Genomic DNA, 26,025 nt, shown 5'->3' with positions numbered 1-26,025 from the left:
TACTGCAGTGAAGCCATGATGCCAGTTTGGTTGCATTGAAGCAGTTCTTACAGAATCAGAGTAATAGATTGATGCGCCATGTGACTGAAAGATAATATTATCAATTCAGGGAAGTCTTCTAGGGTGATCAGCCATGGTAATGTGGAGTTGGTGCCTGATGTTTCAGGGACTGTCGCACCATGATGGAGACCGAGGCAGTCCCTGAAACGTTAAGACACCAGTTCAACATTACTATGACTGGATCACTGCAGAAGACTACTGTACGGTGTCACCATGAAAGCTTCAAATCAGTATTTACCAAGAGCTATGTTTTCTGAGGTATAACATCATGTAGTCAATTGAGAATCAAATGAAATTTCAGAGGACCATGTCACCTTCATCTGCAAGGTCAAAGAATATACCAAGTAAGAACCTGCTTTCTACCTGCTTCCTGCTGGTTTCTTTATTGGTTTACTCTTTGACCCTGAAGGTGAAGGCAAGGCATTCCTCCAGAATATCAGTTGACTTTCAGCAGGCTAGGTAGCAGCATATCCAAAAAATATAACTCTTCATATTCACCACTGTGAGAATGTCAACTCCCGCAAATGTTTACCAATTAACCCACAATCAGTTAGCTCATCAGAAAAGTAGTGTTCCAGCATATCAAAATATTTTTCTCCTGTAATTCCACCATCTTGAACCTCAGTGTTAACTGCTCCTCGATCATTACCAATATAATGAGTTGCCAAATTTTGTATAGTAGTGGAAAATTCACCAGAAGTACATGGTCTGTGAACAATGAATAATTAAATCACACTTTTATTTGAGAATAACAGAAAATAACAAGAAGTGAAAGAAAGAAGTTCTTTCAACAAAACCAGACAAGTTTCCCTCAAATAACTATAGTTTTGTCTCTGTTATTGCCCTATTACTAAATATGAGTATATTAGAAATTTCACCCGGTACTCACAAATCTATTACTTATATTTCCTCTTTTGTTGACACAAAATATTTGCAACTTAATATTTTCATTAGTGAATGGACATGTATTGGCCTCACTTGTAATTTAACTGTCTTTACTCCATATCTATTTAACGTTAATTAGGGGTAAGAAGAAAGGAAGACAATCATTATCCAGTATTACAGATTCAAATTTGTTACAGCTTCTCAAGGATTTTTTGCATAGTGTCAGACAGTAAGGATGTGTTAATATCAAATAATTAGGATTTTATTTAATGTGAATGATCAATAGATAATCAAGTGATGAATTTTAATTAGTTTTCTTTACTTTAACATTTTCAGCTGCAGCAGAAGGCTGCTCCTCATATTCCAGATGGGCTGGCTCCATCAAAGATAGCTCTTGACAGCTGGACTGGGCACAGCCGCACTGCAGGACACCAGCAATCAGCAATACTGCAATCACACACAAACACCACACTCTCACAGCAACAGCAGCAGCATCACCACCAACAACACCACCAGCAGAGAAATATCATAACTTCATCACCTCAACCACCAGAACCTCCAGGCCATCACGATGGGAAACATTCTCTTCTCCAGTTTGCCATGTTGCACTTCAGACAGAGCCCTGAAAAGTGAGTTCCAGTATCTAATGTTACAGAAAAGCCAAAATGTTTCCAGGGGCTCAAGCATATTCAGCTTGAATGTGAGATGCAACAGTTAATTTTACTTTTTAGATAGGAGAAAAACAAAACTATTAAAAAAATTAATTCTAAAAATATAATTTTTACCTATTTTTTATTCAGGTTGTAACATGGTCTCTCACTGTAAGAGCGAATATAAATTTAGAGTATTTGAGAACAGAGTGCTGAGGAGAATATCTAGAGCTAAGACAGAGGAAGCAGTAGGATGATATGGAAAATTACATAATAGAGAAGTCCATAAATCTTATGCTTCACCGAATATTATTTGGATGAGATGGGAAAGCCATATAATACACATGATAGAGATGAGAAATGGTACAACATTTTCTTGAATATCCTGCAGAGAGGAGAACTGTGGTGAGATACAGGCATGACTGGAACAATGAAATTGACGTAGATCCCAAAGAGAATGATATGTGGTAGTTGGACTGGATTCATGTGGCACAGGAGAAAGTTTAGTACTGGGTTTTGTGAACATAATAATGATCCTTCAGGTTGACTTGAAAGGATTCTGATGATGGTGTATGCTGTACAGAACTATTAGGCTTAGTTTGGACTCTATCCATCGTCTGGTATATAGAAGACAAAAACCACAATGTAAGATTTGAGGCTTTCACGGCGGTGACTATGAAGAAAGCAGTCTTCTGGGCTTTGGCGCCGTGTATATGTGGTGTTAACCGACGTTTCGGAGGAACGTATCGCCCCCATCTTCAGGGTTGAAGAAAAAGTATAGGTAAATCTGCAAGCGACAACACCGTGAGACACGGTAACGCAGAATACGTTCCTCCGAAACGTCGGTTAACACCACGTATACACGGCGCCAAAGCCCAGAAGACTGCTTTCTTCAAAAACCACAATGTTCCAGAGACTGGATCTGTCTCCGTCCTCATGTGGATGGGACAGGATAAACCTACTCAGTTGGGCCCGTTAGAAAGAGCTAGTCTCAATCACTGGATGTATAAAAGACGATGAGTCTTGAAACTAAATATAGGTGGGTGGTCAACTTCACACTTCTGCTACATTAACTTTGGTATCCATTGGAAAGGCAGCTTGGTGGGAAACAAGGCAAAGAGACTGAGAAAACAGTCTTCAGGGATGTGATGTCATGTAATTTAGTAGATAATTACCAACATTTCAGAGGAACCTATCAACCAAACCACACTGCATCACATCCCAAAACACTGTAGTTTTGTACCTGAAATCTCAAGACAGACATAACAACAAATGTATGTACTATTACACTTTCAGTTGAATTTTACATTCTCTACTTGGAAATGAACTTAAACAGTATTATATCTTTAATTTTCAATTGATACAAAAAGGTAGTCAGGTTATCGGTATTGTCAAGGTAGGTTTCTGTGTAACTGATAGACAGATACAAAAGAGCCTCAGTGATATTAATGTCATTCTTATTGTGAGCCCATTCATTTTCACACCATATTTATTATTTGTTTCATTTCTGTTGCATTTACTGGCCCTATTCATCATCTTGTCCAAAACATATGGATTCCTTCATTTGTTTGTGCTTTGATATAACAGGTTCTTTCCTTTCCCTGTACTTATTAGTGTTACTTATTGTAAGAATGAAATCTCACAAGTAGAGTCATTTCTAGTCTCAACAGTCTTCCCCCTTCATTTCTCTGCAACTTGTGGTTGACCAAACTTTTCTCACTGTTGGACTGTCTCTGCAATTATATGTGCAGAATGAGACCACAGTCATATTGTAATTTTTGTCTTGTTTTGAAGCAGTTATTTTCCATAACCACTTACAGTCTTGACATCATTTTGATTTAGTTCACTGCTATTTCATTGAACACCACTGCACTGTCTTCTTTCAATTGCTTTGATGCTGCCAGCACAGGACTCACTACTTGCTTTCCAGCACACTGCTTCACAACACAAACACTGTACACAGACTCACTTAACTTGCTAATTCCATACACTTTTATGCAGGTGATATAATTCTCGAACATTCTCACGGAGTCTTGGCTACCAGAACGATCCAGAAGGGGGAGAGGGCTGTAGTTTTTCATCCTCTGAAACCACTTAATCTTCTATATATATATACCCGCATGGTGTACAGTGGAAAACTGTGGGATCTTATTCTCATGAAAAAGTAAAAGTAAAATTGTCCCTGTGCTTAATTACCTAAGCACTATGCCATTATGACATATAGTGGTGTTAAGGTATAGCTCCAACATTCTTGAACTTTGTACTATATTGAGGTGATTGATCAGCTTCACTCCTTGGCCACTTTACATCCAGCAGATAAAGCCTTAGCACCCATTGAGTCAGAGGCTTGGTGGGCCGCAGAGCCAGTCTGGACAGTGTGGAGTAGAGAAAAATCTCCTTTCCTCTGCCAGGAATCGAAACCCAGCTGTCCAGCATGTAGCCTAATGACAGATGCATAAATTGATAACTCACGAATGTTGGATTTATTATAATGTTTCTACTTGTCAGTGGCATGTCAAACAGGAACTTTTCTCCAGTATTTCGTGGTTAGGTCCTGGTAAAAGTTACCATGCTGGCACACTCCATGAAAAAATTGGATTATTCTCTCCTTAATCCCACAAATGGAAGACTGACACTATTAGATTCAGAGGTATCACTCTGCCATAATGACTGCTTGCACCAGCGTTCAACATGGTATGAATTGGTAAAGGAAAGGAAGTTTGGTGCTAAAAACATGTCATGAGCTTCCTTCTACATAATGCCATCACATTATGCATGTAGTTGACTTTGTTCTCTCTTTAAATTTGCTCAATATCACGTGAGTGTATGCAGTTTCACCCCATTTTGCATTGAAATGAATGTTGACCCTGTTGCTGGAAAATAGAACACAGTGTTTGTCCCAGGATTTGGCTTGTAAACCAGTGATGTTGGAAGTATAACGCCCAGTTTTCTTCATCTGTGTCTCATTTAATGGTAATCTTCAATACAAGTTAGTCTCCTATATTCAGGCTCAGAAATGTTATGGTCATTTGTTGTAGTTATTTTATTAACAAATGTGTTTAAAATGTATGCACATTATTTATTGTTAGTGTTGTACATCAACTCAAAATATTTCTTGATTTTGGATTGTTAGTAATATATGCCCACAGAATTTAAATAGCAGCAATTGCAGCAAAGTACCTAACTGTGCTAAGAGTCATAGCATGATTAGTAGACTAGTTTGATTAAGAAATAGTACAAGAATTAGTTTCACAGAAAACATTCAATGACACTTCCCAAAGAGTGAAACTAATGATCCCACCTTCAGCCAAATACCTAATCTTGTCATGTCAGTTTGTTTCAAATCCGCTTTATATGTGCAAAATTGTGACACTTAAAGTCAGTGTCTCTGCTCTGTCCTCATAAATGTTCACATATTATGTCATTTTGTTTAGTAATATGATTAAGAACTTTGTGTCAACTTTGCAGGCCCAAAGCTATGACAGTGTCTTCTCACTGTTCTCACAAGTGGAGAATTCTTAGAAACATATGAACTTTTTGTAATTAGATGAATGATAAATTAGCTTTTATCTCCTTATTCTTCTCATCTACACTGAACAGTGTAACCCACAATGTTACACAGCAGAACAATCATTATCATTCCTTACTTGTCCTTGATATTTATGCCAAACAGAGTGGAAACAATTAGTAGAGATGGCTCATCTTTTTAATTAATATGTATTACAAGGTTGTACTGTATAATACACATGATTAGCAGAATTTCACAGCTAATATTTTTAGAATAACAGAGGACTTCTTCTTATGGGGAATAGTTTTACACAAGCAAGAAGTCTGTTCAAATCAACAACTAGCACTCTGGTAACATAACCTGAAGCTACAGCTGCCAGTGCCTGCCTTTGGCCATGATCCTAGCATGTCCATTTACCTCTCATCCTGACTAACTACTTCTCTAGGATCCATCTTAGTATTATTTAATTTGTTCTTGATATCTTTGATTTGCCATTTTCAAAGAAGTTTCTCCTACAAAAATTCTATATGCAATCATTTCCTTCTCCACCCCAGCCACATATCCAGCCTCCCATAGCTTAAGTTTCTCTGTGCAGCAACACTTTATGGTGTGTATAACTCACCAAGTTCCTCATTTTGTAATGTCATAAATTTTAGTCTCCTTAGCTACATTGAGTAATAAGGGAAAGTAATAAGAGATGCTGAATTTTCAGTCACATTTATTGACAATGATAGAACAAAGTACATATATTACTGAAGGATAGCTAGCATGTTGTATGCTATAAGCCTGAAGCGTGACCTCAGGAGTCATAAATTTTTAGTACCTGGCCTCCGTTTCTGGAAGTGAATTAAGTAGTTCATGCTTAGGTTATTTATATATGCTCTTTCAACTGCATGGATTATAAAGTGATGATGAGAAAATGGCCTAGAATAGTGAGCAGGTAAGTTTTTACAAGGACACAGTCATGGCCTGTGGGAGGGTACTAACACAGCATTTGCCTGGATAGACTAAGGAAAACCATAAAGAACATCAGTCAGTATATATGATAGCTTGACTGAGATTTGAACTGGGTACCTTCCAAGTACAAATCTAGACTACTGTTGTAGAGGTGTGAGATGTTGTCAATTCTCTGTCTCTGTTCTTAAATCTGTCTTTTTTTTTTGTATAATGAATTGGTTCCATATTGGGATTTCAGGTCTTCTGATAATGATTGTTAAGTCAGCTAAGTTAGGTGGTATACAGACCAGAAGATGGGTGATTCAGGTGATTTACATTTGTAATTGTTTGCTCCATAATGTTGTCATGGGCGCACAGTTCTGTACAGTCACCGGATATGGTAAGGATCATTGAAGTGGAAGTCCTATTTACCCCTTGCTGAAACCAGTGAAAACAGTCAGACCTTATCCAGAATATTTCTTGTATACAGAAAAATTCAGTTTGACACTAAAGGATGTAATGGTTTATAATAATGTTTTCGTAAATACATACTAGTTTATATAGGATACAGATTGTAAGTTACATTCCTTTGTTTAGAATACTGAAAAAAATAAAAGTGGATATGGCCGTTATGCAACTAAATTATATATTTTGAGAATGAAGTAGAATGTAGCATGTAAACTGCTATAATAAGGTTGTGATGGGGGAAGCCAAGGAAGCATAACATAGGAAGAACTCCTACAGTGTCTTACCATACTGCGTGAGAGTGCGTGCTGAACCCAGCAAACCATGCAGAAGTCATTGTCCATGGAAAAAGGCTGGGGGATGGGAGAGAAATTGAGGAACAAGTCATCACCCTAGCGTGAATTGATTCTAAAGAGAGAGAGTTTGCCAGTAGTGAAAAGAAGTTTGGAGTGTGTGGGCCATCATAATGGCAAGTGGGTCTTTCGTCAGACATCTCAAGTATTTATCATGTAGCAGCTTGTTTGTATTATATGTGTAGATATGTAGTTATAGGAAATCATACGTTTTTGTGTGTGTATGTGAAGGGGAGTCTGATACAATCAAGTGAGAGTGGTTGTCTGTTCAAACATAGTGGTGTTTCAAAGCAGCAGCACAAATGGTTTATTTACTGAACATTTGTAGTGTAATTTATTCATATAAATTCACAGCTTTTCTGTAGAAAAAATCATTTTTGTATTTGTGATATTTTTGTCTGTGCCATTCATGCATTTAAGGCTTGACGTTTTTATGTGATGTGTGTACATCAGACTTCTTCTTTAAAGCGATTCTGTACAATCAGTTAAATGTATGGTATAAATATCAATATGGTCAGACAGTGCAGGATTACATACATAAAATTGCTTTTTGCAGAAATGCAAGACAGTGTTCATGTACCACCTTTTTTTAATATTCAGAAACTCTGCATTTTATCCATACAGTGCTTTTATCTCTTTCATGTGACTCTTAGAATAAACAGTAATTATTTTCCCAAAGAATATATACCAGTTGGTCTTCCTGTTTGCTTTATTTTAGTTGTAGTTTTATATTTTTTATTGAGCTTTTGTGTTTTCTGTGAATTGGAAAATATTTAAATCACAAATATCTCCGATATTCTGTCATACATGCAACACTCTTTTAAAAATCTGTTCAAAATTTGCTACATATACACAATGAGTCTTTTAAACCTATTTATAACCACATTATACACTACATGTTTTGATCATCATTGATCAGATATATTTGTTAATTAATAAAGAATGTGCAATAGGATGTTACAGTATAACTTTATTATTTAAATCAACTTTCAACTTCAGAAGATTAATGTTGTCTACATTTGTAATCTTTTCTTCCATACCTCAAAAGTTTTAAATATCACTCAGACTGCAATCACAGATGTCTTCTTAATAAATCAACATTACTTTTTTATGAAATGGCATGTTTCGTGTGTATGTGTTACTGGCTGTGCATATTAATATTGTGGAAGGTTGTATTACATTTCTGTACTAAACAACTGGTGCTTAAATTGAGCAAACTGCCATCAATTGTGTTATTCAGTTGATTTATTCGTTATAAATGGCTTGTAAAAAATGTATTCATTTATTATTTTGTAATATAATGTTGTTAAATTCTTAGCTCTGGATCATGCTTATTATAATCTTTTTAATGTGTGTTTTGTATCAGGTTTGAGATGCTCAAGACAGCTGATGGGTCAATCTCTGGCTCCCTGAAGGTCATTGAGAACCTCAAAGCAAGCAAAAAGAACAAAGGTAAAAAAGGAAACAAAGAGAATGATTGGACATGGAAGGAACAGGTCAGTAAATCTGAATATTAGAAGTAGTGTGGTAACTTTGTGGCAGATTCAAAGGACTTTGAAGGCTTCAAAAATTGGGTGGAAATTATTCGGTTTGACAATATTGTTTTGCATGGCACTACAATATGATCTTCTCATAACCTTATTTATCTTTTGTTACTTAACCACACCCCACTGCACACCTTTTAATTAAATATGAGTATGAATACTTTAAAATAAGTAAATATTGTATTATTTTATTACACTTTTGGCAATTAAACTAACTAACTAACTAAATGAAATCTTCAGACAGGAGTGTTCCTCTAGAGGAGTTAACAGTTGTTGTGCTCCTAAACAATTTTTGAAATTTTATTACCAGGTTTACAAGAATCTGCCACTGGTCCTTACCTTAAGTCAAATGAATCAAATCCATAACCTCCCATCCTCTCAGTGTAAGATATGTTTTAATATTATCATCCCATCCACCCTTTTAATGCTTAGGAACCTGGCTCAAGCAGGAACATTTCTGATTTACATCTCAGCCTAGACATAGTCTTTTCTGACTAAAGTTTTTCTTGATTTGCTTTGTTCCTCCAGGCAAATGCTGGACTAATACCCCAAAATAGCTTTGTTCCAGGTTCTTTTCAGTCATTATTCATTATTAATTTCATCATCATATACTTCAATTTAGGCCTTTATTAGCCCTGTTCCATCTCATCCCATTGTTTTTTCAATCAGTCAACATTTCTTCTTCCTGCTGATTGGTAATTCTTAATTTTTGGCATCAGTCTTGAAGAGTCCATTCTTAAGATATGATTAGTCCAATTGTTTTTGCAATCATGGGTTTATTCACTATAATAGATAAATACACTTTCATAATTAAAATCTTCAATTCATTCATTCTACAATTGCACATTATAATCTGGATTATATATTAGATATCTTATGATGTTTCTTAAAACAATGTATAGAGAATATGCTGGTTACAGTTTTTATAAGAGTGCTGTACATGTTTGTCCACACTGTTAACAAAATTTTATCTTAAATCTGTCTAAATTATAAACCCCTCTTTCTATGGGGTGCAGGTTGATCTTGTTAAATTCAGCTCAGTGCCAATAGAACAGTCACTACTCCGCTTGGAACCAGGGGAACTAAGTGAACTGGCTGTGGAGTGTTTTGCTGCTGTAATGCGTTACATGGGGGACCTGTCAATGGCTCCAGATTCAACTGAAGTCAAGTGTGTCTACACAATTCTTATGGTAAGCATTTTATATGGTATACTTATTAGTAATATCATGCAACAAGAATATTTATAAATATCTGAATTTTCATCATTATGTCAGAAATAAACGTTATCGTGGAATAACTGAAAAACATTGCATTAAGAGAAACCAATATTGGACAGTAACTGTCCAGGGCAGGTATGATGGGTATTCTGAAGGGGCAGCATGAGATCTGGACAAGGCAGATGCAAAGAGCATTCATTGGTGAAAGGAACGAACTCTGAACACACAGTTGCATATATCAGATATGACCTTGTAACATTCTGATGTTAGGATTCCAAGCAGCAAAAATATGTACATATCACCCTATGTTAGAAATTCTTCATGTTTAGTTCTACCACAAGGTTATATCACAGGAAACAGTATGGAATTTTAACATTTTTATATGGTCTTCAAATGCTTTAGTACTCAACAAACAGTCACACTAAAAAATTCATTCATTATTTTGGCTTCAGTGGTCTAAATCCAAGTAGCAGAATTCTTGAGAAAGTGACAATTATTCAAATAAAAAGAAATTTCATTTCTTCTGTGGAACGTGAAGGTTTAATATCATGTTCGAAATGCCACTGCATTGTGTTATAAATCAGTTGCACCTGATCCTCAGCTCCAGAAGGCTTATACTTTGAAACTACATAACAATGAACACATGTTTCAGTGTCAATATATTTTCTTGGATGGAAAATTTATTTAGTGTACTAAACCATTGAAGCCCATTTTTGCTATTTTCTAACCCAATTCTCTTATTGTTAGAGAATTGCACACAACATACAATATTTGTGCAGTCCCCATATCTTCTAAATAGTTTTGTTTCTCTGCTTTTCTTAGTCTCCAATCTGTTTATCAGATACCCATAGTTATGCTTGTAGTGCATAAAGTGATTTGTTTGGATTACTGTTTTATTGCTTGAAAACAATTCAGTGCTTAAAGTCATCTTTTCTTAATGTAGAGATTTTCACAATATGGAGCTTAATTGTTTTGGTACAGCTTATTTTAAAAATACTCCATGTGAGCAATGGGAATTATCACATATTCTTAGTATATACAAATAATATATACAGATATATTCAGGACGTTGAGTAAGGATAGGTGAAGTAGGTAAAATAGTGAAATAGTTGTACAAAACTTGTTCATAATAATATTACTATGAACAAGTTCTATTCCATGAGACACTTGTTAACCCCTTTTGCAATGTTTGTAGATTTTTGTTCGATGCATATTGTAGGAAAAGCAAGTGATTGCTTCATGTTTGTGTTATATTTCTTTATTCTGAACCTGTTACTTACATCTTACAAAATGTTTATTTTGCTTTCTTTCTTTCTTCCCATTTTGTTTTTGTTGTTGTTGCTGCTGCTGCTGTCACTGTTGTCATCATTACTGGAACATAATTTTGGCGCACACCTGGATTCTGCTGTGTCCTCTTTTTTTATAAAAGTATCTTCCTTTCTTGCAGCACTGCCATAAACACGAAGCGCTTAGGGATGAAGTATATTGCCAATTGATGAAACAGACAACTAACAACAAATCCATGAAACCAGACTCATGCCAGCGAGGATGGCGATTGTTCAGCATTGTTGCTGCCTACTTTGTCTGTTCTGAGACACTTAAGCCATACTTGTTCAAGTACCTTGAGACATCAGCGTACGACAAGCGACGGGCATACCATGGTAAGAATGTTCTCTGTTTTGATGACTTGATTTCCTCTTGATGCTCACTTGTAGTTGTTGTATTGTAATTACTTTGAAAAATAATGTTACGTACGGCTACATAAAGAATGCCTTGCACCGTCAGCAATGATTCGTGTAATTAAACTGCTGTTGGCCGAATATAAAATTAAACACAATAGAGGAAATGTACCATAAATACTGATGGCAGCCATTGCCTGTTCTTGAAGAGAGAGACAGTAAGGATGTCTGAATTGTTAGCAATACAGCCCACATTCACATGGTGGCATCACCCCAGAAGGGGATCCACATTCTACACAAATTATTCTGCTTCTGGGTTTCTCATATTCAGATGCCTACACTGATATCACTGAGCTTGGGTAGAACAAGAATGGAAGATATGAGGTTTGACATTCTCAGAATAATGAGTATTAAGATTACAGTCTTATAGGATATGATGCCATGTAGTTTTCTAGATATGTACCAAAATTTTGGAGGAAGATGCTGCTTTTTTTTGTTATTGAATTGAATTGAATTTATTTACATTCTATAAATCCTAAGTAGGTTAGTACCTTTGGATACAGAACAAGTCAAAAGGTTACATACATAAGTACAGGCAATTTTAGCTTAAAAATTAATATAACTTAATTTTACATCATTCTCTATTTACATTGAAGTATTCATCTAAAGAGTAGAAGGAATGAGCATGTAGATAATTCTTTAACTCTGATTTAAACTTTTTAGTATCATTGCCCAAGTTCAGATAATGGAGACTGCAGTTTGCTCTAAAGTAGTACATGTCTACCAAACTACAAGTACATAGCATCACATGACCATAAATATTAATAATGAATGTGTATATTTTACTAGAGTATATATATTGTCATGTGTAAGGGTGACTGTAGACAGGATTTGGATTGGTGAATGGATTTATTGACCACTTACATACAGGACTAAGAACTACAAGCAATTGCTACACCACTGCTATTCTCCACAGTTTACAAATCACCATAGTTCATGCCAAGTCTTTTCCAGCCTGCTGTTGTCTTCACCAGCTGTTCCTAGCAATGACATCTAACAGAGAAGAATCTACAGCTTTATGCACCCAAGTCCTCCCTTCACAAATTCCTGTATGGAACTGACTTTGTTGCTACAGTTATCTTCCTTGTAACTCCTTGACATAGCCTACTTAGGAATACCCTGTTTCCAACAGTACATCTATCGTTTGTGTTGAGACGGCCCTGGGATATACGCCCATCTCACATGCCACATTATACTTCAGACAAGTTCTTTGAAATTTTGCTTTCTTTATTTGCCTTAATGTATTTTTTATTATTGATAAGAATATATTGTTTTAATGTTAATCACAATATATAGTCCAGAAATTATATTTCTCCTGTGTTTTATTAAATATTCACTACAAGTTTCACATCTTGATGAGACCAGTATTTTATAATGTTTATAAAGTTTCTGGCAATGAGTTCTGTTTCATAATTTTGGTGAAATTTTACTTGAGCTTCAATAAATTTCTTTAACTAACTTATTCACTCCAAATTTCTGGTGTAGACCTTCAGATGCTAAATTTCAGCATAGTCAGTTCAACAGTTTAAAAAAAAACACATTGCTGTACAGATAAGTATTACCTCCCCTGTGTATGTTCTCTTTGTGTAAATAGCACACAGTAATCAAATCAGTATTTGTTTTTACAGGTACTGCAACAGTATGCCTTCAGAATCTTCGAAAAACGTTCAAGTATGGAGGGAGGAAGAATGTTCCCAGCGTAGAAGAGATCACGGCCATCAGTGCTGGCCGTAACTCCAAACGTCAAATCTACAGGCTACCTGGTGGAACAGAGAGAGTTGTGAACACAAAATCTACCACCGTTGTTCAGGTACCATCATGTCCACCTTCATTTTCACATGTTCTGCACTCTTACTGCTGAAGAATGAATTGAGTGGGAAGGAGGCTGAGGGTGTTTGAACATTTGTGATGCTTCTAGATCCTTCTGAGTATGACTTTAAGACAATATTTCTTGATTAATTTGTTGAAATCAATATATAAGTCCTATAGTATGGACCACTGTCAGACTGAAAAGATGGAATTCAGCCATTTTCCAAATGAATGTTGTTCTTCCTATTCAAATAGGTGTAGTGTCGGCCCACAAAAACATCCACACTTCTCACTATTCATGCTAGTAAGATGATGTGCAAAGTTGCCTCACATAATATGCTACCACAGCAGTAGCGTGGACTATCTTAGAAATGAAAGGAAATCAAGGTAGCTGATCCTGGAGCTTGATCCACTGCCATACACTAGACCAGCCTCTCAATATTTCTTCCATCTGTGTTTGATAGTGTCCACATCCAACCTTCAATAATAATTTCAAAGTCTCATGCTGAATAAAATTTAATAAAGTTTTCAGCTGTTTGTTAGTCATACAAAGTCTCTTTTCTGATAATGCCTACCTGGAAATCAATATCTACATTACCATGATCAAAACTGTGGGAACAGGCAGGTGTATAATTAGATTGGTCATAACTTTGTACTGATGATTCCTATTTGGGTGGGCAGGTGGGTAGGTGGGTATATGGGTTGGTGGGTTGGTATTTATGTGGGTGCATGTGTACTTAGTTAATGGATAAAATTAATGTTGAAATGAGCATTTGAAAATTGTGTAATGAATTTGGATATAAATATGTGCAATAATTTGTTTGAACCACTGTCTTGACAAAGAACATTATAAAATGAAGATGTTGACTTCCTTGAGAGCAGACGGCTTTAAAAATTGTCTGATATTTACATAATATCATATTTGTATTAAAAAGAGTGCACAGATATTTTAGATTCTCACATTGGTGATTATGAAGAGTTCTGTCTTCTAGGATATAACATTATATAGATCACTGACCTAGATAGCAGTATATCCCAGATGATAGATCTCTTCACTCTGTGGCCCCAGCCTAAACAGTCAGTACAGAGAAAATGATGCAGTGAATATTGATGGACATATGATACAGCTCAGACTGTAACTCTGGAAGTTTCAGGGTTTTGCTGCAACTGAATTGATTGTGTGTTGCAGGATGTTATTGAGGAACTGTGTACTGTAATTGGAGTGACAGGAGGAGAAATGGAGATGGAAGAATTTTCACTATACTGCATAGTGGAGGGTGACACATTCACCATGCCATTAGCTCGTGAAGAATACATCCTAGATGTCACCACAGAACTACATAAAAACCAACAGGTATTTGCATGTCTTCATTTTGGTGACAAATTCCTTGTTTCCTTTCAAATATTAGTTCACTTGTTATCATGTATCAGAAGGCTTATCTTCTCTATAAATTTATGACAATGGATGTTTAGTTATATGTTAAATTGGGAAATTGCGCCAGTGCAAAGCAATAATACTGAAAATTCTGGACTACAGAACTTGAAAATTTTTGTCAGGTTTTCCACAGTGAACTAAACTATAAACTGAGCTTTGTGCTTTAGGAAGAGAAAACAAAGCTGATGATCTCCCTATCCTCCCTTTCTTTTTTTCATAAAGAAAATGTAGTTCAGGAACTGAGCACAAATAATGCACAGGCATTCCTCAGAGTGATGTCTGTGACAGTCTTCTGTAGTAAAGCAGTTATAAAATCTGTGGAAAATTGTATTTCCCACTGAAATCGAAGGTTAGTACTTCTGTACATGTTTGGTTCTGTAAAATACAGTTCTATTGCATTTTGTTTTCTCTTTCACATCAATTAAAATAACGGTAAATACAAGATAATGTAACTGTAAATATAAAGTTCTTATTCATTCAAAAAAGTAACAGTTTCAATGTGTTTGACCAGTAACAGGGCTGTGTGCCAAATTTTAGTAGCTGTAATTGCATACCAGAACTGTCTGTATGTATGTAAGTTCAAACACCAAATGGTTACATACATCATGTATTATCTTTCACCAGGTGTTTTACCTGATATTCTGTCGCTCTGTGTGGCACTTTCCTTTGCGACTAGACTCCCAGTTGTATGTGGAAGTTGTGTTCAATCAAATAGCTCCAGACTACTTGGAAGGTCTGCTCCTCATCATGCCAGGAGAACAGCTTGACCAAGATGTCATTGTAAGTTATCAACACTTGTTAGTAAATGAAACCAAACAGGTTTATCTAATGATGTGGATTTATTAGATATATGATTAATGCTGGAATATTTTGTAGAAAAGGACACCCCTGCTTCTTCTTTTATTTATTTATTTCATTTATTTATTTCATATCATATCCATGGATCATTGTACATGATATAGGACAAGTCAATACTTTAAATACAATAAGTAATAATAATAATACAATATATAACACAATGATATAATAGTATACAAAGATAATAAAATTATGATTCGAATGATATATATCCTGGGTGGTTATGGTTATGGAGAGTTTGATGGAATGAAGATTGGCACTTGTGTTACTATTCACAGTTAAGCTAACATTTTAATTGTTGAAGATTGCTCATTCATTCATTTCCTTTATTAAATTAATATTAAATTACGTTTTTCTAGTATGACATTGCAAAGATGGCAGCCTTGCTACACCGAGCAGCAGATATGACTCATGTGCCAACAATGAAGGAAACAAAGTTCCTGCTGCCAAAGCCTGCACTTACAGTGCGAGATGTAAAGCCAGCACAGTGGGTGAACATGGTGCAGAGCAATTGGAGAGATGTCGAGATGCTGACCACAATTCAGTCCAAGGCACAGGTTCTAGGTCAGTATCATTTTGAAACAATCAAAAATTGTCTAAACTCTCTCTTGACATCTGTATTTATAATTCAAAGTCTGTCCATCTGTCCATAATGCTGTGTATCTCAAAAACTAATAATGATGGTAGGTATAAATAAAAAAGTACATTGTTTGAGAAACGAAAACTTGGAAAAAATTATACAATTTGCTTTTAAATGCATTAATTCAAATTCAGAACAATTCCTTTAACCATTATTTTACACAATACTTGTTATACTCTTGGATAACCCACACTAATGCCTTTGTTAGGATACAAAATAAAACCATGTAGTCAATTCCCATCACACTCAGGAGGGGAAAACATATAATGCCCAGCTGTCACATCATTATTAGGATGTAGAGAAAACACAGATTATTCATGCATATTTTTCTGCACATGCATGTTAGCTATTTATTAAGTGTGATCATTTAAAGTAAAGTCTCATGTGGAAGTAGGTTAGAATACCTTCACTATAGCCATGCAAGTTGTAAAAGGTGACAAAATGGTAATCCAGCACCTGGAAGTGTTATGGGCTACTTTGTCACTGGGGGACATAAATGCAGAGACCTGGTCCTCCAGGTTGGGGGTTGATGCAAGGCTGATGACTTGCTGTGTAAAAAATTACTGTTGCAAAATTAAAAAAAAAAAAAAAACAAAAAAAAACTGAAAACTGGATGGTCTAATCCACAACAGAATAGGAAAATCTAACAGGATCTTCTAAGGATGGCTATGGCCAAAAAGGGCTCTTTTGTCGATGATGATGAATTTTAAGCAAATACATAAAATATTTAAACATTACAAATTGATAGGCATTCTGTATATACAGCATGCTTTGTGTGTAAGTTCATTACTTACTATAGATAATAGTACTGAAATGGGTCTTAGCGAAATGTAGCATAGACCACTTAATGATCATGTTGATCCATGTCACAAATCTTGAAACTCCTCCCCCCACCCTGGGTGAAGTTTAGATTTAACATACACAGTTAAGTTTTCAAAGACTCTGTACTAGAGAATGTAAAGTATATCACTTCTTCCACACAAGAAAATTTTAAATCAGTGAAGTAAAATACATTTGTCAGACTCTTCTTCCATCAGTGAATGATTCAACATAAACATTTTACATATTATGCTGTCTGTAACATAGCTGTGTTCTTCTCTAGATATTTTGTCGAAGTGGCCTCTTTTTGGTTCAAGTTTCTTTGCTGTGAAACGAGTCTCTGATCCAAAAGAACGTTCAGATCACATCCTGGCACTAAACAGGCAGGGTGTACATTTCATCGATCTTGTCACCCATGTAAGTATCATTTGTAATCTGTGTCATTTAGTGTTACAACATAAAAATGTGACATCAAAACGATAAACAGCCTGCTATGAATTCAATCTAATTTCTTCGGCCAAATGTTTGCAAGGCATATATGAATTTTCTGTTATAATAACAGTCAAGTACAGTCCACATAGTAGTGCAGGCACATCAAAATTTCGTGCTTCATGTTACAAATATAACCACTACCATATTACTCATACACTTTACTTCTGTACACAGCAAAATTCACATTTAAGGTTACACGGAGGAGCAGTGGATTTGAACACCAAACATAATTCATACCATTCATAATATATTGAATAAAATAACAGTGGAAGGAACCCACAAATAGCCTACATTTACTTCAATTTTGCTGTGTCATAATAACTTTAATTTACTCACTTTTATATGCCCTGTACACAAAGTGCATAAAATAAATGTGCTTGGGAGAGAAATGGTGTCTGTCTGTCTGTCCATCCATCTCCCTGCCTTTTCTTCTGAAAAATCAGTTTCAATTAAATCTGTTAAATAAATTAAATTAGAGATGTTATATAATTAAGACTGTGTTGTGAGCTGTAGTACCATGTAAAGTGATAGATGGTTACTATTGTATCACCACTGCCTCTATCTGCTAGAGCAGGATAGAGTGCCTTGAAGATAAAGGCAGCAGGTTACTGCAAAATGTTGGTAACTATCAGATTACATGGTGTTACACCTAAGACTTCAATCTTAATGTGTGGGCAGCTATAATTTTGGTCCATATCAGTCCAATACATCACCAATTTAGATACAAATCTGAAATTGAACTTCATAAATGTTCTCCAAAAAATTACTCACTCTGAAGAAGGAATGATATATAATGAGATATATATGATGCCTATTTGGAAAGTGACCTGTGAGCTGTTAACTAAACAAGCAGTGAAAAAAGAATTTATTAAATACATAAAATATGTACATACTTGAGCTACTTCTCAACATGGTCACTAAGGAGGGTAGTCAATCAGTTCCCAGTTGAAACGCTCCAGCAGTGCTTGAGTGCAAGCAGCTGTAATTGTATGTGGACATGCATTGTCACGGAAGAGCACTATACCAGATGTCAGCATTCCATGCCCTTTGTTCTGAATGGCTGGCCCTATGCAGATTTTTTCATGTTTCGCAATCTGATGTTATTGTGGTCTCTTGTTGCATGAATTCCACCATCAGCACTCCTTTCCTGTCCCAGAAAACAGTTGCCATCCATCAGCTTTCTGGCAAGCAACATTTGCTTGTTTGGAAAATGTGTGTGCATTTACTGTTTTGACTGCTCTTAGGTTTCAATATTTATACATGAAATCCAAATTTCATTACCTGTTAATCATGCAATGTGATTGAGAAATTTGTCATCTTTGTGGTACCACTGAAAAAAAAGTCAAAGCCATTCTCTGCATTTTGTGCACACCCGCGAGCATTTTCAGAACCTATCTTACACAGAACTTGTGATAGCTTGGCCTAACTGTGATACTTTCATAGAGAAAAATTTATGAAATTTGTGGAAATTCACATGAAAGTTCTGAAATTATGAAACTGTCTTTCACAAATTTTTTGGTCAACTCTTTGAACAATATCATTACTCACTACAGACGGTCATCATGAATATTTTTTTGTCCATCTTGGAACATTCTACACCGATGTCTTACAGTTCCTTCACTCATTAATTTTTTTGACTGTAAACTGTGCATAATTTATGATGGATTCTGCAGCGCTCATGTTTTTAGCATGAAGAAAACAGATAACTTTGCGAATTTCGCAGCTGACGGGATGATCAATTGTAGGACATATCATAACTCACTCTCTAGAGACAAAAACAAACAGTAGGTGACCAGTTATATGATTGTTTACACAGCAATGAGTCACATGACACTACCTCACATGCACAAGCTCTGCCTGACTCCTACGTTAGTTGCGTAAAATAAACAGAGCTTACTTTCCAAATAGCCCATGTATTTATGCCTGCAATTAACGAGCATCACAATCAATGACTTAAAAATATATGTACTCCAACTGGAGGATATTGTGACGTGGATGGCATAGCGGGAGAATAGTTACAATATGTTACGATACGTTACAATATGTTTCCACTCTTGTTTTGGGGAGTTTTTTCTGTAAACCCAAACCATGCCTAGTCTGTCTGTCTGCTCTGGTAATTACAGATCTCCATTTGGCACAGAACATAGGTGTGTTAGGGAGAAAAGAATTAAAGGATTAAAATGTAGGTCAATGCCTTAACCAAGATATTAGGCTGTTCAAAATTAATGCAAAATTATGTAAATCTGAATAAATTTCTGTTATGTTTCCAGGAGACATTAATTCATTACCCATTCTCAGAAGTGATCTCCACCCGGAAAGTGAAATCAGAAGATGGGACGCTCTTCTTGGATATGAAATGTGGTAACCTCATGCAACAACGTATCACTCGACTGCAAACAGACCAGGCTCATGAGATTTCCCGCCTGATCAGGCAGTATATCACAATGGAGCAGCGCCTTCAGCAAAGGTCAGCTGCATGATTTACTGGGCACCACAGTGAGTAGTTGTGATAGACCTGTGCAATCCTCTTATAAATTGAGCTTCGGTAGTTTCCTTACCTCCTGCACTCTCTTTCCACACCTTGCTTTACAAATGAAGATACAGAGTGTTACTTACCACCAGCACTGAGGTTAGGACTTGGACCCAGAGAGAGGACAACAAAGTTTTCATTACTTGATGATCTTCTTCAAATGGATTTAAAATTATTTTTCATTTCTCTGTAAGCTCTTACACAAGTACAGCACATCCTGGATATAAAGTGGGTGTCAGGGGACAGCTTCATACCCGTATTACATACTAACTCATGTTACAAACGAAACTGACATTTATCTACTTTTTGAATCCCTGTTATTATATATATAGTATTTAGTGAAATGTGATAGCTTCTGGGACTTAACCTCTCTAATTGCTCATTGGGATTTCTGACCATCTGAATTTGAGTAGTTAGAAGGTATGCTCTTTAAATTTTTCTGTTATAACAAAATAATCCCAAGGTTAGAGAAATGTACAACCTATTTGTAGTGACTATGGACTTTACCCTTTGGACCTGCACACACCAGCAAGGAATGTTGTGACGTAGTCTTACACTCTAACTAAAATGTCATAGAAATCTATATGACATAAAACTTGTGTAATTGTAGTGGGAGACATGATCAAAGCTGCAGTATATCTGCATCTGCAGTGCAGTGAGTGCCTACTGTATGTGTAATTTCACAAAGGCAAAATGCTCTGCACTGTTCAGATTGTCTTTGTCTTATGTGACAGAGATTCTGGAGGTAGTAAACAGCGTGTTGCTAGAATAATGAAGGATAAGCAGAATGTTATATGAAAGGCTGCTAAGTTTTTCACTAACTTAATACACATTTATGAAAATGAAAAATCTGATATATTCAGTTATTTTCCTTTCTCAAAAAATGGAGCTGTCTTGCTGTTATGTTGCTTTCATTAGCCTTCAGAATAGGAAATGGTTCTAATTAGTAATCATTGTGCCTCTTGGCAAGCATTGTTCATAACATATACAAACTCTACTTTAGTGTCCTTGATGTAAATTACCTCCATTAAAAATTCTCCTCAGTTGAATGTTGGAATCCACTGCTTCCAAAAGAAATCTTATATGGGTGTTCTACTGTGATAATAAGAATTCTGTACCACCAATGTTCAAATTTAGCTTGAACATAAAAGTTCTGTTACCTGCAAGCCTCTATTCTGAATGTAGTTAATTTATTACTCCATATGTGCTAAGAGTTATATGGTGCATGAAGTGAGTTTACTGAGGAACAGACCAGGGTGAAAAGGCCACATTTGTTAAGTGAAATTATTATGTTTCAATTAGTTTTAAGTTTTGTGAAGTTCATGTTTTATACTGAAATTTACATTTCAGGTAAGTTGCGCACAGTTGAGAAGCAGTTGATGGTAGTGCAAGTTAGTGATAGTCAGGACACAGTTACTGTTTCATGGACATACTTGATCGTTCTCATAAGTACATTTAAAGAAGTGGATATGGGATATTTTCTGTAAGTATAGAATATTCACCTCTGTTTGTTGTTATGCATTGTTGTCAGAATACAGTATGTTAATTAATTATGTTAACAAATTGCATACTGGCCTGTTAAAATTTAAATACTTCAATTTACACTCATTTTATGTTACTCTACTTCAAATGCTACACTGAAAAAATATGTTTTTCTATTTTTTACATATTTATGACAATGCCACTCTTATTGTGATCTATCAGAACATTATCTGGTAGTGTATCTGTGAATGATATTGCTCAACTTGAATCATTATGCACTGTAACTTAACAAAATTGGCCACTATCACTGTCATTAGTTTGGTGAATTATCAGGAAGTTCACTATCTCAGATATCTGAAAGTATGTCAACATAGACTTCCCCAATAACTCCTTCATTCATCCTTACATTAGACCTTATTCATACTGCCATGTTGACATACAGTGAATTATAATCTGTCAGAAGTGAAACACTAATTTCTGAGCAGCCAAAGATGATAGGAGTCTACATGTAGTCTGCAAGCCTTATTAGAGGAACTTTGTGCTCTTCTGTCGATAAGCTGAGGCTGATCTCAGTGGGGCATCATGCACTGAAGTGACCGCATGGTAACCAAACAACACCTATATATGAGACAGAAGCTTTCCCTAACAATATTCCATTTAGCAGTAGGTCATTGTGCTCTTTGTGTAGTTAAGCATCATCTGTATTACTGTAATACAGTACATTATTACAGGGGTCGCCTTTATAAAGTTATGTGTATTTTCTATACTGCTTTGTAAAGTGAAAAGACAATGGTCTGTAATATATTGTATTGTAGTGGTGTTAATAAGAATAGATTTAGTTAAAATAACAGAATATTCAGTCATTCTTAAATGTAGCACTAATAATTCACATAGACCTTAAAAAATTGCTGATAGTTCACTATCCACAGACCAACTGATATGGGCATAGTGGAAGTGTTTCAGATGCACATAAGTTTGTTTTTAACCTTCATTGTGTCAGAATAGCAAATTTAAATTCTAGATGCTGGCTATCAGGTTTTAACTGCTATAGTAGAGCCAGTCTTCACTTCTGAAAATTCACCACTGAACCACCCACATTTATCAGTCAATGAATTCCATTTCCTGTCAAAGTGGGAATAAAAAGAAGAAATGAAGCAAGAAAAGAGAAAAAGGGGGAGGGGGAATCTTCCATTGTCTCTTGTCCAAAACATGGAGATCCTGAAATATCCCCCCTCATTTTCTCAGTACAACCTGGTTGCCAGAACATTTTCCATCTCCTCTTTTTGCTAATCATATGGCCGCTGCCTGTTGGTTAGCATCTTGTCCTTCTGTTAGTGCAAAACATTGCCAAAGGCAATGCCTATATAAGAACTGCCAAACCCCTTCCCAAAGTCATTAATCCTGATGATGGTAGCTGCAAGGATTTCTGAAACACTGGAGAACTCTCAACGTTTGATGTGGCCTAGTCTGAAAAGCTGAAGCCACATATAAAATGTACTTTCTTTATTACATTATTTCTTTATACTTCATTCTCTGTCTTGCAGACATTGCTGTCTCAAAACTGAATATAGATGGCATGATCCTGTGCCTGAAACTTGATCCTTTCAGATATTTTCCAACCAGAATTAATCATCTATATTGTTATGTGACTAAGACGCAAGTTTGGATTCATGAATCAGTTTATTGGATCTTCAGTAGTTGTAACTACAATTAGTTCTTACACTCTCAAGATTACTGTAACTGTAGCACATTTAATGTCACACACTAAGTCTTCTAATTCTTCTTCTGGCCACATTGCTGTTCTCTTGGAACTTTGGAACTCAAGTGAAATCAATTCCCATTCTCATATTCTCTCATATCCTCTTGGCTTGGACCATGCACAGAAAACACAGTTTTATTGTTACATGGCACAGTGATAACTATCTTGCCAGTCCATTGGTGCATTGACTGTTGCCTAGCAAAAGCTATAAACATTCATCCTATTCTTCCATGACCTTAAGCAAGAAGATGTTTATCACACCATTGCCTAGCTATACATATTACAATATTATCTAATATATTTGGATTGAATTGATTATGATTGCATAAACCATGTATCAAGGCAAATCATTATTCTGAACAGCCAGTCAGAAATCCTGTATCATATCATATTTGTTCTGTGGATAGTGGATGGTGTACTTAGCTGTGAGTGTATGTATATCTTAAAATGAGAGAGAGAGAGCAGATTGATGGAGTTGGCCTGCCAATGGACAGGTTTTGATATTTTTCAAATGCTCAAAAGTTATTCACTTTATAAACGATTCATCGGAATAAGTATATAATTTCTATATTAAAATAGAATAATAATTATTATATATGTCTGTAAATAGTATATTTGGTTACTAATCAATTTAGATTTGTTAGTATGAAGTGAGATGGATTATTATCGAATGTTTGCTGTAGGAAGAAAAGATAGACACTTTAAAGTCACCGTGTGTGTGTGTTTATGTAATAAGCATTAACATATTGCCAGTCTTTATATGTTGGTATGTACAGGTAGCTAATAAACTAGATTACTGGATGGTAAAGATCCTTAGACAACGATTAGACAGTTCTGTGCATAAATTGTACAACATTTATGACTTCCTACAGTAATTAAAATATTGTTCTTCTACAGATTTATTCATACAGTGTGTTTTATAAAGACCTGACCAATTTAAATTATTTATATTTCTAATGTTACTTTAAATGTAGTATTAAATCGTGTCATATATTATAAAGAGTTTTAGGGTTCCTGGCAAAGTAGTGATTGTCCTTTCTGCTGTAGATGGGCCCTGCATCCACAAATTAAACAAAATAAATACTTTAAAATCAGTCAGGCCTTGATGAAATACCCTGTAGTATATTCACATAGAATATATCAGTTCAAAGTTTTAAATTCAAGATACAGTACATGGATGCTTAACTGTTCTGAAATGTAAAGTTTCAAATCCTGTACTGTAGTTAAAAATAACATCTGCATACCGTGTTCCTTTCCCTACACATTATTTTCATCATTTTTTAATGTGACTTAGTACCTTCATAAACACAGGTGTTATATGGTTAGTTTTTACCTGTCCTTTCCATGAACAAACCAAAGTTTTCATCTGATATTCTTGTCACCCTCTTCATCCCTGACATCAGAATAACTGGAACTTAAATTCTTCACTTCCTTCAAACATCCTCATTTATGTTCTCCTTTCACTTTTCATTACTGCTTCGGACATAACACACTGTATTCTTGTTTATTTTTATACACGTAAATAAAGTGTTAAATGTGTTTTACTTGATACAATAAAACATACAATCATGTAAAAAAGAGTAAACTTAAAATGTACTTATTTTTTAGGAAATGTTGTCTTTCTTTTTTTGCACTTTTTGTTGTGAAACAATCTAATCCCTTTCCATGCAATTAAATATTGAATCATGCATTATTCAGCAATTGTTCCTAGATCCCTGAAGCCATACAAAATGTTAGTAACATCAAAGAATGTATCAGATTCATGCAAAATGTTCCCAGTAAGTATAACAAGATAACAATGATTGTCATCATTACACAAATTTCAGTTTTTCATTATATTAACAATTTTCATCCTGTCCTATAGACTGGCTGCCCTAATCGTTTCTCGGGGCTTTCCTCAATTCCTCCATGAAAATTCTGTTACAGTACCTTAAAAATGGCCACAGCTATTTCCTTCTACATAATTTACAATTCATCATTCATATATTTTACACTACACTACCAAGAAGCTGAAACAGTGGCATTCAATAAAGCAAAAATCTGTCATTATGATTCTCCATATAAACACGTCTGAATTCATTCTGTGATATAAAATTATTTTCAACAACATACCATTAAATTTCTCAAAGCTGTGTTCCTTTGTTTCCATTTATAAGCTATCAAATTTCATAGCTCAAGACTGAATTTGAGTCCTTGATATACATCAGACATATTGTGAGCATGGTCATAGGAAGAGTTCCTTAAATCCACGAATGATTAAATATCTAGCATAATCTAATTGATACATCATTTCTCTGATGTTTCTTTGCTTTCAGAAATGTTTTACTGTTAAAACAACAGTTGACAAATAATAATATTATTGTTGATGAGCAATATGGATTTAGAAATGGTGCATCGACACAAAATGCAATTTTTAACTTAACAAACTCAATATATAAAGCATGGAATAATAAGGAACTGGTAGTAGGTATTTTTTGTGACCTTACAAGGGCATTTGATTGCGTTAACCATGACTTGTTAATTCAAAAGTTGGAACATTATGGAATTAGAGGATCCATTTTGAAATGGTTTGAATCATACTTATTTAACAGGAAGCAGAGAACTCTATTACAGACTCAAAACCTTAACACTTCTGTTTCCAGATGGTTAACTAGCAGGCATGGTGTTCCCCAGGGCTCAGTATTGGGTCCATTACTGTTTAATGTCTACATCAATGACTTTCCTAGTATCCTAAAAGGTCTAGCTCATATCATTCTTTACGCAGATGATACCACTATTATTGTTTCTTCAAAAGATATTACCACATTGAATCAAAAAATAAATCTAATAATGAATCGTATCCAT

At 35.3% G+C, this 26,025-nt stretch overlaps 1 protein-coding gene across 1 annotated transcript in view; it reads left to right on the top strand.

Annotated features, from left to right (window-relative positions):
* Nucleotides 1-24,759, top strand: part of LOC111867697 (unconventional myosin-XV) — a 177,236-nt gene extending 152,477 nt beyond the window's left edge. The window contains exons 47-57 of the mRNA XM_033752782.1: nucleotides 1,282-1,574; nucleotides 8,224-8,353; nucleotides 9,418-9,591; nucleotides 11,066-11,279; nucleotides 12,986-13,167; nucleotides 14,356-14,520; nucleotides 15,226-15,381; nucleotides 15,819-16,023; nucleotides 17,202-17,335; nucleotides 19,681-19,906; nucleotides 21,291-24,759. Of these exons, the coding sequence (XP_033608673.1) occupies nucleotides 1,282-1,574; nucleotides 8,224-8,353; nucleotides 9,418-9,591; nucleotides 11,066-11,279; nucleotides 12,986-13,167; nucleotides 14,356-14,520; nucleotides 15,226-15,381; nucleotides 15,819-16,023; nucleotides 17,202-17,335; nucleotides 19,681-19,890 (1,863 nt within the window). The 3' untranslated portion in view covers nucleotides 19,891-19,906; nucleotides 21,291-24,759. The remainder of the gene's footprint in view (nucleotides 1-1,281; nucleotides 1,575-8,223; nucleotides 8,354-9,417; nucleotides 9,592-11,065; nucleotides 11,280-12,985; nucleotides 13,168-14,355; nucleotides 14,521-15,225; nucleotides 15,382-15,818; nucleotides 16,024-17,201; nucleotides 17,336-19,680; nucleotides 19,907-21,290) is intronic.
* Nucleotides 24,760-26,025: the final 1,266 nt, after the last annotated feature.

The sequence above is a fragment of the Cryptotermes secundus genome, unplaced genomic scaffold (assembly GCF_002891405.2).
Source record: "Cryptotermes secundus unplaced genomic scaffold, Csec_1.0 scaffold1076, whole genome shotgun sequence".
NCBI lineage: Eukaryota > Metazoa > Arthropoda > Insecta > Blattodea > Kalotermitidae > Cryptotermes > Cryptotermes secundus.
The sequence above is the reverse complement of the archived record's forward strand: the minus strand, read 5'-3'. Positions and strand labels throughout refer to the sequence as shown.